Source organism: Micromesistius poutassou (genome assembly GCF_964030765.1).
Source record: "Micromesistius poutassou genome assembly, chromosome: 14".
Classification (NCBI taxonomy): domain Eukaryota; kingdom Metazoa; phylum Chordata; class Actinopteri; order Gadiformes; family Gadidae; genus Micromesistius; species Micromesistius poutassou.
The window spans coordinates 18,007,646-18,021,850 of NC_140284.1; the positions used below are offsets into that span (position 1 = coordinate 18,007,646).

A 14,205-nucleotide genomic window follows, 5' to 3' on the forward strand; every position below is an offset into this window, starting at 1 on the left:
AAGTGCTGCAGAACCCTAGTGTTCTTCTTTGGTGTCTACCCGGACAACAATACCGGACGGACTAAACACTTTACTTCCGCTGTCTCTGACACCGGACTGAAGTTGTGACTGACAGTTAATCTCATGTTTATTGATATTTTATCTATCTTTTAGTATATATATCATACTGTTTTCCACCGGTTTTGCTGTTTGAAGAGCCTATTTGAACCTCCTAGGCCCTGACATCAGGACTTTAGATGATTATGGTGTAGAGAGGAGCGCTGCTTCTGAAAGGTAAAACACTCACTGGCCACAGCATAAGGTCTTTATAAATATAGATTTCTTATCTTTTATTTTTTTACATTTTTTTTATTCAACCGGGTTAGTCTTATATCGATTACACGTCTCTTCAGCAGCAGCAGACAACACAACAATACAGTAAAACCCAAGACAGAGGAAAACATTATTTTACACATTGGAAACAGGTAACTAGATAAGGCTGATACGTTACGTTAGGTATACATTATTTAACTTTTATTGAACCTGATTAATCTAACTGAGAGTATAATGTTTTATGTTTTTTAAGAGAGACCTGGACGAGACAACGGAAGCATTTAACACAACATAATACAATAAACCCCCACAAAATGATATTTTTTTTGATAGACAATCGTACACATTGAAACCCCAAGGCTTTATACGTGACTTCTCACCCAACAGTTTGCCAGGTAGTTGCTTTGAACTTCAGCACAACCTTGATTCCTTGGTTCTAATGTTGAATTGAATTGCCACGATCCTTATCTTTTCTGACATCATACCAGACACGCCTTATGGCTTCGTCTGTGTCTGCTGTTTCCCCTCCATGGAGATATGGTTATTTGGGCCCACGTCAAAGGGTTTTAATGTTTAAAAGTAGATTCTGTCATGTTAATTTATAGCTACTTGGCGCAACTGGTTGATTATGTGGGATAACAACGTTATTCAACGTAAAATGACACTTTCGTCATGTGCCAAGGTATTGTAAAAGCTCACGTTGACTTATTTGTGGAATGTGTCCATCGACTTGGAAAAACATTAGGTCTGATTACATGGTTACTTTATGAGGAAGTGTTTGGAAAATAAATCCATCACCTGTTAATAACTCAAGTCAAGCAACTCGTTTTGGAATAGTTTGGGCCTGTAAAATGGTTGTATGACATAGTTTGTAGCATACTGTATTCAATTGTTTTAGCCATAAACAATTTTGATTAGTTTAATGCTGAATCAAATAATGTAAAAAGCTCACTAAAAACCCGTTATATACAACATGAACAACATCATAGTGAAGCAGTGTGATTGACATCTGAGGCAGGTGGGAGTGAGTTGGTCTCTGTGACACACATTTTATGAACACTGACATACGACACCCTCCCCCCTATCCCTCTCCCAAACTGATGCCAACCAAATGAGCTAGTCCAGTATACTAGCCCTCCAGTATACTAGCTCTAAAATTGACTTTGAATTAAAACAGCATAAACTTTTATTAATCAAATTCAATTGTTTAAAAAATGAATGTCAAATTAAGCAGATATATATTTTTTATGCATGTAAAAACTAAATGTGTCGGGCTGTGACGGTGAGACCTGTATTTCATTTTTCTGATGATTCCTTTTCATTAAGGCAATGTATGGCTTCTTGTAGTGCTTAAGTAGTTATAGTTATTATGTTGAAGATTTCCCATTCCATAAAATCAAATCAAAAGGACATACACTGCTCAAATCCATCTATACCATGTGTCATGATGAATGAGACTAGATTGTATGACTGGTATTGATGTTCTTTTAGTTTCTAATATATATTATCAATCCCTAGAATTTGGTTAGTCTACTCTGGCCTTTTTGGCTACAATTGCAGACATTATTCCTGTTTATTTGCTGTGTCATTGCATGATGAGATATTTAAATAACAGCCCTTGATAGTAGGAAGAAAGGCTAACAGTGCAACACCCCTTTCTATACCAATATCAACCTGCATCTGTGTTGCTATATGTATATGCTACCTTGTTGTAAATGGGTGGATTTTATCCACAGCACATTCAAATTGTACCTGCTGCCTTCTAGGCCGTTACGTGCCTCACTCTCCATACAAACAGCCTGATTTCAATTGCCTCACCCAAGAGATGACAAGCACTTGGTTATGGTGCAGTAATGAAATGTCTTGTAATTCAGTTTAGCTCAGTGCTGACATCTATATTGCATAGGTGTGTGTTATATATGAAAACTGTATGAGAGAGAGACTGAAATAGTGTTCCTGCCTTCACATTATGTACCAATTCAAATATATTCGGGTCTAGCGGGATATTTTATAGTGGCTAGGGTATTTGAATCCCAGCCAAGATTTCCCGACCCCTACTTGCGCCATGTTTACATGTATCTGAATGCACCGTATATCCCTTTGGATAAAAGCGTCTTATGGTTACAAATTACTAAATAGTAATAAATGCAGGATTACTTTCAGAAGGCATTGATTGGAGAGGCTAGTGTATTGATCATTCAAGGCTTCAGTAGCGGAACTGTTAATCGGTTGTAGAAATGCAGATGAAATAAATGTAAACATCAATCAAGGTAGACACATATTATTGAAGGTATATCATTCTACATGATCAAAACGACATATTTATTGACCATTGTGCATAAGTGACCACCAGTATATGCTATATTGTATGTCCTATACATATAATGGTATGCATCTTCCATTGGATTTAAGGCTTATTATTAAATGTGTAATGATACGCATATTCGTACCAAAAGTTTTGGGTACGGGTTTAACGGTTCGATGCACGTTTCATTTCAGTACGTACCGAAAAAAAAAAAATATATATATATATATATTATTTAAGTTTTTATAAATTATCACACACTCTGTCTTGTCCTGATGTTTTGTGATAAGGACCACAATGGAAATAAGTCCTGGACTTTATTGTGTTTTTATCCTCAATTGTATTTGATGTCTTTTCATTTGTGTAAGGCATTTGTTTGATACAATTTAATAAATCGAATCAAAATCAAATTGTTTCATAAAAATAAAATAATAAAAACTGCTGTACCGAAAAACATACCGAACCGTGACTTAAAAACCGAGGGACGTACCGAATCGTGACTCTTGTATCGTGTGTATCGTTACACCCCTACTTATGATGAATAGGACCACATCCCAGCTTATGGTCTTTGTGGTGTGACTGCAGGACTGGGAGCGCAGGCGGGGCAGGTAGCGTGGTGCCGGGCCAGACCAGACCAGGACAGGACCAGGGGAGGACACCAGGCGGTCGGAGCCATGCTGACCCTGGCCAGTAAGCTGAAGAGGGAGGACGGAGGCAAGCCCAGCCGGGCCCCCGCCACCTCCGACTCCACACACAGGGTCTCCATCAGAGACCGCCTGCTCACCAAAGGTATGCACGGACGAGGGCACGCACCAACGCACTCACTCACTCACTCACTCACTCACTCACTCACTCACTCACTCACTCACTCACTCACGCACACAAACTGCTCTGCTTCTTGAACTGGTTTGTCGAGGTGTAAAGGAGTGCCAGGAGACTCCAGTCAAACAGTAAGAATTAAAACCGAAAGTCATTTGTACTACATACTGTAGCACAAATGTTTTGATTACTTCATTAGAAAAATTGTATATTCAAGGATACAAGAACACAGAGGTTATTTTTAAGACGCATATACACAATAGCCAGTTGCCAAGGACTAGACAAGTGATGACTCAGTTTAAATGAGTGATACATTTTATTTCCAGCATGAAGGCATGAGACTGGGCTTGAACAAAGCATGAACATTGTCTTGGTCACTATTGTTTCTCAGCCTGCTTTTTAGCCTTAACACAATGCACTCAAAGGTACTGGAGTGTGTCTCTAAAAGACAACCGTTTGTGACAGTAACCATGCCTTCCATCAAGCCTGTCTTTATCTCCTCCTCTCTGTGGCTCCCTCTCTCCCTCACTCTCCTCCTTTCTTTTTTCCTCTCTGTCGGTCTTGTCCTCTCTCCTTCTCTTCTCTCATCCATCTATCCTTGACCCACCCAATTAATTTCAAAGGCTCCTTCCTGTCCGTCTCTTTGGGGTTCTCCGGCTCTCTTTCTCCAGTTTTCTTTCGGACTGTCAACTTTCTGCCTTTGATTTGGTTCCAGGGATGTCACCATGACAGCCATAAAACAAAAATAGTGGGCTTCAGTTTGCGACAGTGAACGCTCCCGTCGACTCACATTACATTAACTTGGCACTGATTGTGAAGTGTTTAGGCATGAGGCAGATTATTCTCCTGGTGATACCATTATGTTAGAGAGCTGAAGTTGTCCTCTCTCTGGGGCTCCTGGTTTAATTTGTGCACTTTAAGGAAAGGCTGGGTGTTCAGGCTGAGCTTCAGGGAACTGAAACCACTCACCCAGCTCTCTGGTTGTTTTCTGTTCGGTTTTCAACATATTGGTGTTTTGAGGATTCAGCTGGGGTTTGGATTCCAACTTAGGAATTCAGACTGGAATCATTTCAAAGGACTTTCTCACTTAATGTATTTCGCTTGTATTCATATAGCCTTCTCGTTAGTGCCCGCTAGCCTTTGGGTTACTGTGGAAAAAAAGTCTTATTTTTTCTATAATAATAATAAATATAGCTGCAAGAGTCATACCATGGCAGACAACTAGATGGCGGTAGAGAAGTGTAGAGCATCGAGACTCTTAATTGATGAAGAAAACGAATCCATTTGCCTCTTGCATGCAGAAAGACGATCTTGTTTGCATCTGAATTTATTTACACTCAAAAAAACTAAGGAAGAGGAAGACTAGTAAACATCCAAGGAAACTACAGGATGAGGGCTCACCCTCATCCTCATAGCCACCAATGACATAATCTCTATTTGTAGTGGCCCATTCTGAAGGCTGTGTCAGATCAACCAATCAGCAATTATTTTGTGCTGATTGGAAGTAAAGATGTTCTTCCTAATTTAAAAGCCTGCCATTGGTGTTCTTTGTCTTTCTTTTGTCTTGGTTTGTCTTTGAACGTTTACACTTTCTGAACAAAATGAAACCAAGCATTGAAACAAACCAGGGGAAAGGAGTGTGCACCTCATCTATAACATCATTAGCCTATATTGTCTCTGTTGATAGAGAAACGTGGCTGTTATGTTAACGGCGTCAAATGTTGTTCAAACTAAAAAACAATTAAAACCCCTGCACCCAAGAGGCCAGCAGTCCCCAATCCTTCCAGTGCCTTGTCTTCTTCCTTTTGTAAATTTCATTTGAAAATATTTTTCCTGGATTCCTCCCAACCGCACTTTATTAATGATCCTCTCTTCTTCTCTCTCAACAGAAGTCGCCGATCTGGAAGGAGACCTTCCAAGTAAGTAAACCTAGGACCTGGTACCTTCTAATTCACAATTAACCCAGGCAGACAGATGCTTTGCCAAGGATCAGTTGGCATTCAATTATCTTCCATCACCTTATGTTTTAATGATGAATGCTAATCCTCATGGCTCAATAAGGCCAGAAAACAATTTTGGGGTCTGTCCTCATCGCTATACACAGACACGTTGCTTATTGGACTTGCTGTGTGAGAAGTCAATCACTTTGTGTTGTTTGATTATTGAACTTATTGTATTATGTACGGCTTATGTTGCTAATATAAGCAATATAAAGTTTAAAAAGTATAAAGTTTGCAGTATAATAATACAATATACTAAATATCCTATGAAGGTACTGGGTTTGATCCCCAATCTCCACACCCTGTGCGTTTCGGCAAGATGCACTAAGCCTGCCTGCTCTTTAAGGACTTGTCAGCCTGATCTCTGAACCTGACTTAGCTGAGGTCGCTCTTGGGCAAAGGCGTCTGCCAAACGAATACAAAACATGTCCAGCTATATGGTTTCAGTGGAACGTTAATTGTGCTGGAATCCCCAATGTGAGGAGACGCCTACACACGTTCGCAACAAGATGCCTCTGGGAAATTACTCAAATTAGCATACCCTTCCTGTGCATGGCACAACATGACACAACATTTTTTTAAGTTCTATGCAGTGGAAAATTTAAAAGACCAGAAAAACCTGCACCAGAAACTTCTCTCTGTCGTAGCTGTGCTCCGTGGATTTAGGAGCCTGCGGTGGAGAATACTACTTGAAATCACAATATGGTTGTGCGTGATCTGGTTATGAATTTGCATATGCAAACAGGCCGTGACTGGGTTCTCTACCCTGCACTAGAAGGTCAGGTCAGGCCATGACATTCATCTACAATGACAGCAAATCATGATGACTCAACAGCACCGAAATGCATTTCCTGTTTTCATATCAGGACTCTGTGCATAATGCCTTCACATTTCTACCACTCTTATTGTGTGTATATATATATATATATATACACATATGTTCCTTATATATTTTGTTGTTGTATTGTTGCTTGAATTGAACTTGAATCTCTTATTTTTGTTCTCTGTGCTGTACTCTCTAATGTGGCTCCCGTATTTCCCAGCTGGGATCATTCAAATGCGAGCGGAAGCCTAGAGCTTTTCCTTGTAGATAGTTTGATTTACATCCTGTGGATGAGTACATCCACAGGACCAAAGGGCCTCTGAATGCGATTATGACGGAGTTCATTCTCGTAGGAAAGAGGCTGCCTGTTTCTCAGAGAGTATTAAGATAATCCTGAGGTTGATCAAAGACATGTGGTCCGGCCCGCCCAGTTGACTGCAGGCTGGTTTCGGTATAGATGCTGTTTGGTTGGGTGGTCCACATGCTCTGGTCTGACTATGATGTCATAGGTTCTTATTGAATTGCACATGACAAACGTATACAAATGTATGTGGAAACCAATGGCAAAGAAATGCTTGATTTTCGTCCTTGATGGACAAAGCACAACAATGTAATCAGTGTCGCAAACCAGAAAAACTGTAACCTAAATAATACCATAAATGGTGTCAAATTTAAATGGTGTACTTCATTTCATTATGTCTAGGAGTTAAGAAAGCGCATTTAATGACATTCACTGTAATGCTATCACATGGCCAATAGAGGGTGATGGCATGTGACTTCCTCTGCCCAAGTAAAACACAAACCACGCTGACTGATGAGACAGACACAAAGCACAAAGATAGTCACTGCATGTCAGGATTGTTTATTGTTTATTGTATATGTTTGCGTAAATGTATGTATATATATGCAGCAATATAAATGGTTACATCAAAACAGTGTCTTTCCACCAGGAGATAATGAATAAATGAATGGTTGGATGATGGTTGTGAGTTTTGCCCAATGGCTCGGATGTCAGAGTCAGAGGCTGCGTTGTTGGTTCTGCAGCTTGTAGTTCTGTAGTCTGGGGAACATGATACCTAACCGATGCCAACGTACAAATAATAACCACTCTTTCTTTATGTCTTTCCTACAGCTACGTGCAAAGCCAATTTCCCAGATGAGGACAAACTGCATCACTTTCACCTGGCCGTCTCCCCCGGTAAGACAGTGACAATAACAACCACAAAATGCAATAAAAATGGTATGATAATCATAATAATTCCTACACAATAAGATAAAACATAACTTTTCACTGGTGATAGGGTGTGCATTTTCTAGTATCAAGTCTAGTATCATAGTATCGTAGTCTGATGATCACAACAAACTTCAATTGCTACTTCATCCCATGCACTATTGCAGTACTCATGAGGCTCACAAGGTCATGTATCAATATCATTATTTATCCCTTATGACTTAACATTGACGCTATAATTAACTATTATTCGTCGAAGGCGAAGTGAATAATTGTTTTAGTATATACTACACATGAACATGCCAAATATAAACGAGATAACACTTTTTGCAGGGATTTATTTGTTTTTATTAGCGGTTTATTTGTTTTTACTTGTTTTAAATTTTTTTGTTATTTGTGTTTATTTGTCACGCAAGCAAAACAATATCCCGAGTTTGAGGTTAGAGATTTACTAACATGAATTATTACAATTAATTTAAAGATAATAACTAAGAAATTTAATTAAACAGTGCTGAATGGTTGGACTTGGCTGTTTCGTTGCAGGTAATTTGGTTGCATGGCTACGCTAGGTTCCGTCGGGTTGGGTGGCTACCAACAGTGAAACTGCGTAACGAATGCATGATTTAAAACAGTTCTTTCTGGTTGACTTTATGGCTTGAGGTCTGAAAACACAATAGTAAAAGCCTACTTTGTATTTGTATTTTGACACACAGTGTGGGACTTGGTTTAACAAAAGTCCACATACAGTTTGCATCAGACTCATTATTTCTGCTGTGTCAACACAAACAAACCAAATGTCCCCCAAAATGTGATTGTGGCTCCTGGGGAAGGTAGGCCAGCAATGTCCTGTTGTCTTATAGCTAGATGTCACTATACTGAGGTCTGCCCCCAAAGCTAAAACTAGTAACATTCTCTAACATCATCCCTTATTCTTCTACGGGGGGTGGGGGGAAGAGGGAGGGAGGGAGGGAGAGGGAGAGAGAGTGAGAGAGAGGGAGAGAGAGGGAGAGGGAGAGAGAGAGAGAGAGAGAGAGAGAGAGAGAGAGAGAGAGAGAGAGAGAGAGAGAGAGAGAGAGAGAGAGAGAGAGAGAGAGAGAGAGAGAGAGAGAGAGAGAGAGAGAGAGAGAGAGAGAGAGAGAGAGAGAGATTGAATTCAGAGAGCTAATGCTGTTAAGGGCGGTAGCCTCTCTGGCTCTGCTTACTCAGCAGTGTGCTAACACAACACACTAGCTGTCAGAGTACAGCACACAATGGTGCATAATTACTACCATCCCTAGGGTGTTTCCCTTGCTTGTGTTATGCTTTCTTTTTCTTTTTTATTCCTCCTTTTCCTTTTGTTTTACCTTTCTGATATCAAATTTTTCCTTTCATTGTCTTTTTATTGCTTGCTTGCATTCAGTTGTTTTGCTTACTTTTCACACAGTTAATTTGGTCTAATGCATGTTCACTCAGTCTCTCATACACACGCACGCAAGCATGCACTCGCCCACGCGTTCTCTAGCCAAACGCAATTTCTCCTTCGTCTTACCGATGTTGAGCTGCAGGTGGTTGAGCTCACACCAGTCAACGAGGCTGTCCACCACAGCTCTGTCCTAGGTCTCCTCACCATCCCTGGTACATTGAATTTCTGCCGGGGGCAGGCGCCAGTATTTTGGACCAAGTCTGAGGTGTACAGGGTGAGGTGGAACGGAGTCAGGTCTGCCCCTGCGTCAATAAGCCTTCTTTCTTTCTTTCTTTTTTATTCCTCTTTTTTGTTTGACCTTTGCTTGATGATGCTTTATGCATTTATCTTCGCAACGTCCTCAAAATGTTATAAAACATGGAGAGACTAGAGAGAGGTCGCACATTGGACTCGCTACCAAATAAATAAATAAATAAATTTTCAACCTTTTCAATGAGACCACTCACACCAGCGGCGCCTTACACCCTCGCCCTAACACATCCAGCAATCCTCTAAACCTTGGCACCCCAGGCCACGCCACTCATTGAGAAACACAGAACAAGACCTCAAATCTAGTCGTCGTATGTGTGGCGCCTTTACACGACATGGTGCTCCATGCCTCGTCTGGGCTGCATACACTCCTGACCCGAAGCTATTAACCTTACAGGTTAATAGCTTAATCTGCTCATTTACCACATTTCTATTCATGATAGCATTGTGATGTAGTGTGTGTCCTTTTTATTTTTATTTTGTGTCGATTTTAAGAAAGTAGTTTAGTCCAAAAATGAAAATGAAGAGCACAAATGGCAGTTTTTCTCTCGCCACATGGTACATTTCTCTCGCCACAGCTGTAGTAATTGTAAGTAATTGAATACTATGTAAGAATACTAAGATATTGTCTGAGTGACAGTCGCAAGCATGAAAAGTACGATTAGATACGTCCCCCCTCTCCAGGCCTTATATGCTGGGGAGCAGAAACATATAAGGTGAAGAAATGTACCGTCAGACTTGTGTATACTCTCACCCTACCGCGCTACTTTTGGATCAATCAAGACAAAATGCAGCGAAACTGCCGACGCCACATCGACGCTTTCCCCGGGCAAAACGTTGCCCGGGAAAAGCAAAAGAGCAATTATAGTGAGGTCTGTTGCTACAGTCCTTTTCAATAATTCAATACGGAGATTGTCACCTCTAGACTCGATACCTAAACTATTCATAATTCAAATCCTTTTAATTGCCAGAGAAGAAGAACAAGGACGTTTAAGATCTCTTGTTTGTCCCTCGATCTGTCTCTGTTATCTTCCTTTCTTTGCTTATACTCTCATCGTTGTACTCTCATCATGCTCTCTCTTATCTCTCTCTCAGTCTCCTCTCTCTTTCTGTGCCTGCCGCTCATGATGAGCCTCCTCAGTCGTTTGATGTATTCCTATGAGGTCTTAAGGTAATGTTGAGGAGAGCCAGGGTTGAGTTCTCCAGCGTGAACACCTCCTTAGTTTATGCCGGCCATTAATCTATTAATAAAATAAACTTTTCGATTTAGTTGAGTTGATCCTAAACTTATTTTAAAGAATATTGTGTCTATTTATCAATACATGATCATTTATTCATTATCTCCCAAGATTGTGTGTGTGTGTGTGTGTGTGTGTGTGTGTGTGTGTGTGTGTGTGTGTGTGTGTGTGTGTGTGTGTGTGTGTGTGTGTGTGTGTGTGTGTGTGTGTGTGTGTGTGTGTGTGTGAAGGAAAGTTCTTCACAAAAGATTCACTGTTTCTATTCAACATTACCCCCTGTCGTGCAGAAAACTGGTCCAAAAATTACCAGGCGATAATGATCTTAAACGATTCACACACACGTTTCATTTAGGCTGTTTTTCCTAATTGCCAACCACTGAATTAACTAAGCAAGGCGTAATCCTGTGTTTCCCATGCCGTGTTTGTGGGTGTGTGTTTATTCATGAAGAATAGGGCCGCCTGCAACACTTTAGGGCTCGAACCCTCTGCCCAAATGCCTGTGGTCTTAGGTTGGTATTTTCTATGGGCTGGACTGTTAATTGTCTCCCTTTGGCCTTCTTTAATTATGGGACCAAGCCATCTCGGGGTCATTTTATTTCTTTAGGATCTGGTGTCATGTAAAAGGGATTTTGCTTAAGGCGCATCAAACATGAATTTCCTGTAGTCATGATTTCTTGGGCTGTGTCGGTATCAAGGTTGCGGTAGGTACGATTTGAGAGTTGTAAAGAGAGAGAGAGTAGAAGAGAGGCAAGATTTCTCCACCACGGTTCTCCACCATTGAGAAATGTTGCATTCAGGCCCCTGATTGATAGGCAAGATTGATGCCCTGACTGATCAGAATTTATCCGGGTCTTATATCTAAATTGACTAATACAGAGATGGGTGCAGTCAAATGGAGATAGTGTGTGCTGTGAGATATTCTCACAGCACATTCCACTCACTTAAACCCAGGCCAATGGCTATGTCATTCTATCAAATAACACTCAATAATAGCTCCCTGACTTAATTTGTTTCTTATTAACATTTGACCTTCTTTAATCCCTTAAAATGTTGAAATCGTCTCCTCTGAACCCACTGGTGTATTGGATAACCACTGGTGAGCACAATGGACTGTACACATTGGTTTTATTATGCATCTTCACCCGATCACCATTCATCTGGATTTTAATGAGTTTTCTATTATTGAAGCAAGGGAACTTTAATGAGGAACTTAAATATGTGGGAGAGCAAGAGAGTGTGCTAGTTAGAGATCCTATAGAATAGAATACATACGTGTGTAAAGAAGATAAATAAAAGGCTAGCCATGCTTAGTTAGCATTCTCTGGGACGCAATCCAACCTAATTAGTTGGCCCTTTAATCTCCCAGCCCTTTTGTTTGGAGACGATACAAGGGTAATGTTGTCGTGAAGCCATCTGACCCATGGTGACCCTTCTCCACTTAGTGCCCTAATCTTGCTCTTTGATGCGCTATTATTGTTTGATGTGCTTTTGATCCTTGCCAGAAATACCACTCTTTTCCATCGGCCCCTGACCTCAAGAGCGCTGCTCTGCGAACGGCCTACTGCACCCGTGTGGCGGCAGTAGCTCAGGAGGTAGAGCGGGTTGGCTGGTAACCGCAAGGTTGCTAGTTCGATCCCCCGGCTCCTCCTAGCTGAGTGTCGAAGTGTCCCTGAGCAAGATGCCTCACCTCCACCGTGTGCATGAATGGGTGAATGTGAGGCAGTATTGTAAAGCGCTTTGGATAAAAGCGTTTACCATTTACCCCATCATTTGATGTAGCAGGTTATTAGGTTATTAGGGGTTAATCACACAGTTGGCAGCTTGGCGTGTGTGTGAGCTGTGTGTGCACGCACGCATGTCTTTGCGAGAGTACGTGTGTGTGTGTGTGTGTGTGTGTGTGTGTGTGTGTGTGTGTGTGTGTGTGTGTGTGTGTGTGTGTGTGTGTGTGTGTGTGTGTGTGTTCCCTTCGGAAGGGTCTGATTGTTCCCACTTCCAGTACAGCGGAAATTCCTGACTTATTTATGTTTTGTGACGCGAATGATTAGCCATTCTCTGTCTTCATCTCACTCCATTTGTGCTCTGCCGTTCTCTCTGCTTCTCTTGCTCTCTTTTCCAGAACATCATTCCACCCACTCTCCTATTTTGGTCCTCCTTATTGTCAATCCCCACTGGTCTCTGCCTCCTTTTCTCATCTCCACCCATCACTCCCTCTTTGTCCTCAGTGTCTCTCCTCCCTTCTAATCACCTATGTCTACCCTTTTTCCTTTATCCCTCTCACTCCCCCCACTCACTTTCTCATTCTCTCATCCCCAAACTCCTCTTCCCTCATCCTCTCCATTTCTCTGTATTTGTCGCTTCCTCTCTTTCCTCTCCACCCATCACTCCTCCTCCTCCTCTTTTCTCCATCCCCCTCTCTCTTCCTTCCCTCCCTCCCTCTCTCCTCCTCCTCGTCTCCTCTTCTCTCCTCTCCATCCCGCTCTCTCCTCCTCCTCCTCCTCCTCTCTCATTCCCTCTCTCCCCTTCTCCTCCCCTCTTCAACCCTCTTTCCCCTCCTCCTCTCCATCCCTCTCCGCTACTATCCATCCCTCTCTCCCCTCCTCTCCATCCCTCTCTCCCCTCCTCTTCTCCATCCCTCTCTTCTCCATCGCTCCCCTCCTCCTCCCCTCCTCTACTCTCCATCCCTCTCTCCCTTCTCCATCCCTCTCCTCTACTCTCCATCCCTCTCTCCCCTCTTCTCATCCCTCTCTTCTCCACCTCTCCCCTCCTCCTCCCCTCCTCCTCTACTCTCCATCCCTCTCTCCCTTCTCCATCCCTCTCCTCTACTCTCCATCCCTCTCTCCCCTCCTCTTCTCCATCCCTCTCTTCTCCACCTCTCCCCTCCTCCTCCCCTCCTCCTCTACTCTCCATCCCTCTCTCCCCTCTCTATCCCTCTCCTCTACTCTCCATCCCTCTCCCCCCTCCTCCTCCCCATCCCTCTCTTCTCTCTCCTCCCATTGTGAGACACCTCTGTCTGTATTGTCCTCTATAATTCACGGGAGTGTGTTTGCTGGGCCTAACAATGTCTCTGTATTGTGTGACTAGAGGCCGGGGTGGACCACCTTATCTCCAGTGACCATGTGTGTGTGTGAGCATATAGTGCAGAGAGGGAGAGAGATACCAATGTAAGAATATAGGGACAGGAGACATAGTATATCAAGCTTATCAGTCCCCTTTCTAGCCGGGAAGCTGCATGTCTGTGTGTCTAATTGATGTCCAATGTGAAGCATAACCTGTGTGATACAAGCAAGATTTGGTTTGCATGTCCCATTGAAACAATTGTGATTAAAAAAAAAAGTTATGTGTGTCTGTGTCTTCCCCTCTCTAAATTCCAAAGCTAGTAGAATAGGATTTTTTTTTACCCTTTTTTTGGTCGGGTTGTATACGTGGTATACAGGCTAATGATAAATGTTACCGTCTATTATAATTTCTTATATATTATATATATATATATATTCTTGAAGCCTTCAGAAGCCCAGCACGCTGTGTTCCACCAGGGACCCTCCTCCAGGCCGTTCACCAGTCAGTCATTGGAGCAGGCTTAAAGCTACCGCTGGCTCTAGGAAGGCATTCAGTCACCACTTTATTTTGACCTCCTTGTTCAACAACACCAAACAACAATTACGCTTTACAACTGCTTTTTAGGAAGGAGTTACTGCAGGAGAGAGTGAACATGATACAGACCGCATCTCAGTAACTTCCAGTAATCATGCTCACTTGCGGCGGCTGC

The 14,205-nt window shown here is 42.0% G+C and overlaps 1 protein-coding gene across 1 annotated transcript in view; it reads left to right on the top strand.

Moving 5' to 3' along the window:
* Window positions 1-82: 82 nt before the first annotated feature.
* Window positions 83-14,205, top strand: part of ube2f (ubiquitin-conjugating enzyme E2F (putative)) — a 43,200-nt gene continuing 29,077 nt past the window's right edge. Inside the window, exons 1-4 of the mRNA XM_084478036.1 lie at window positions 83-273; window positions 3,203-3,406; window positions 5,326-5,355; window positions 7,392-7,457. Coding sequence (XP_084334162.1) covers window positions 3,292-3,406; window positions 5,326-5,355; window positions 7,392-7,457 — 211 coding nt within the window. The 5' untranslated portion in view covers window positions 83-273; window positions 3,203-3,291. The remainder of the gene's footprint in view (window positions 274-3,202; window positions 3,407-5,325; window positions 5,356-7,391; window positions 7,458-14,205) is intronic.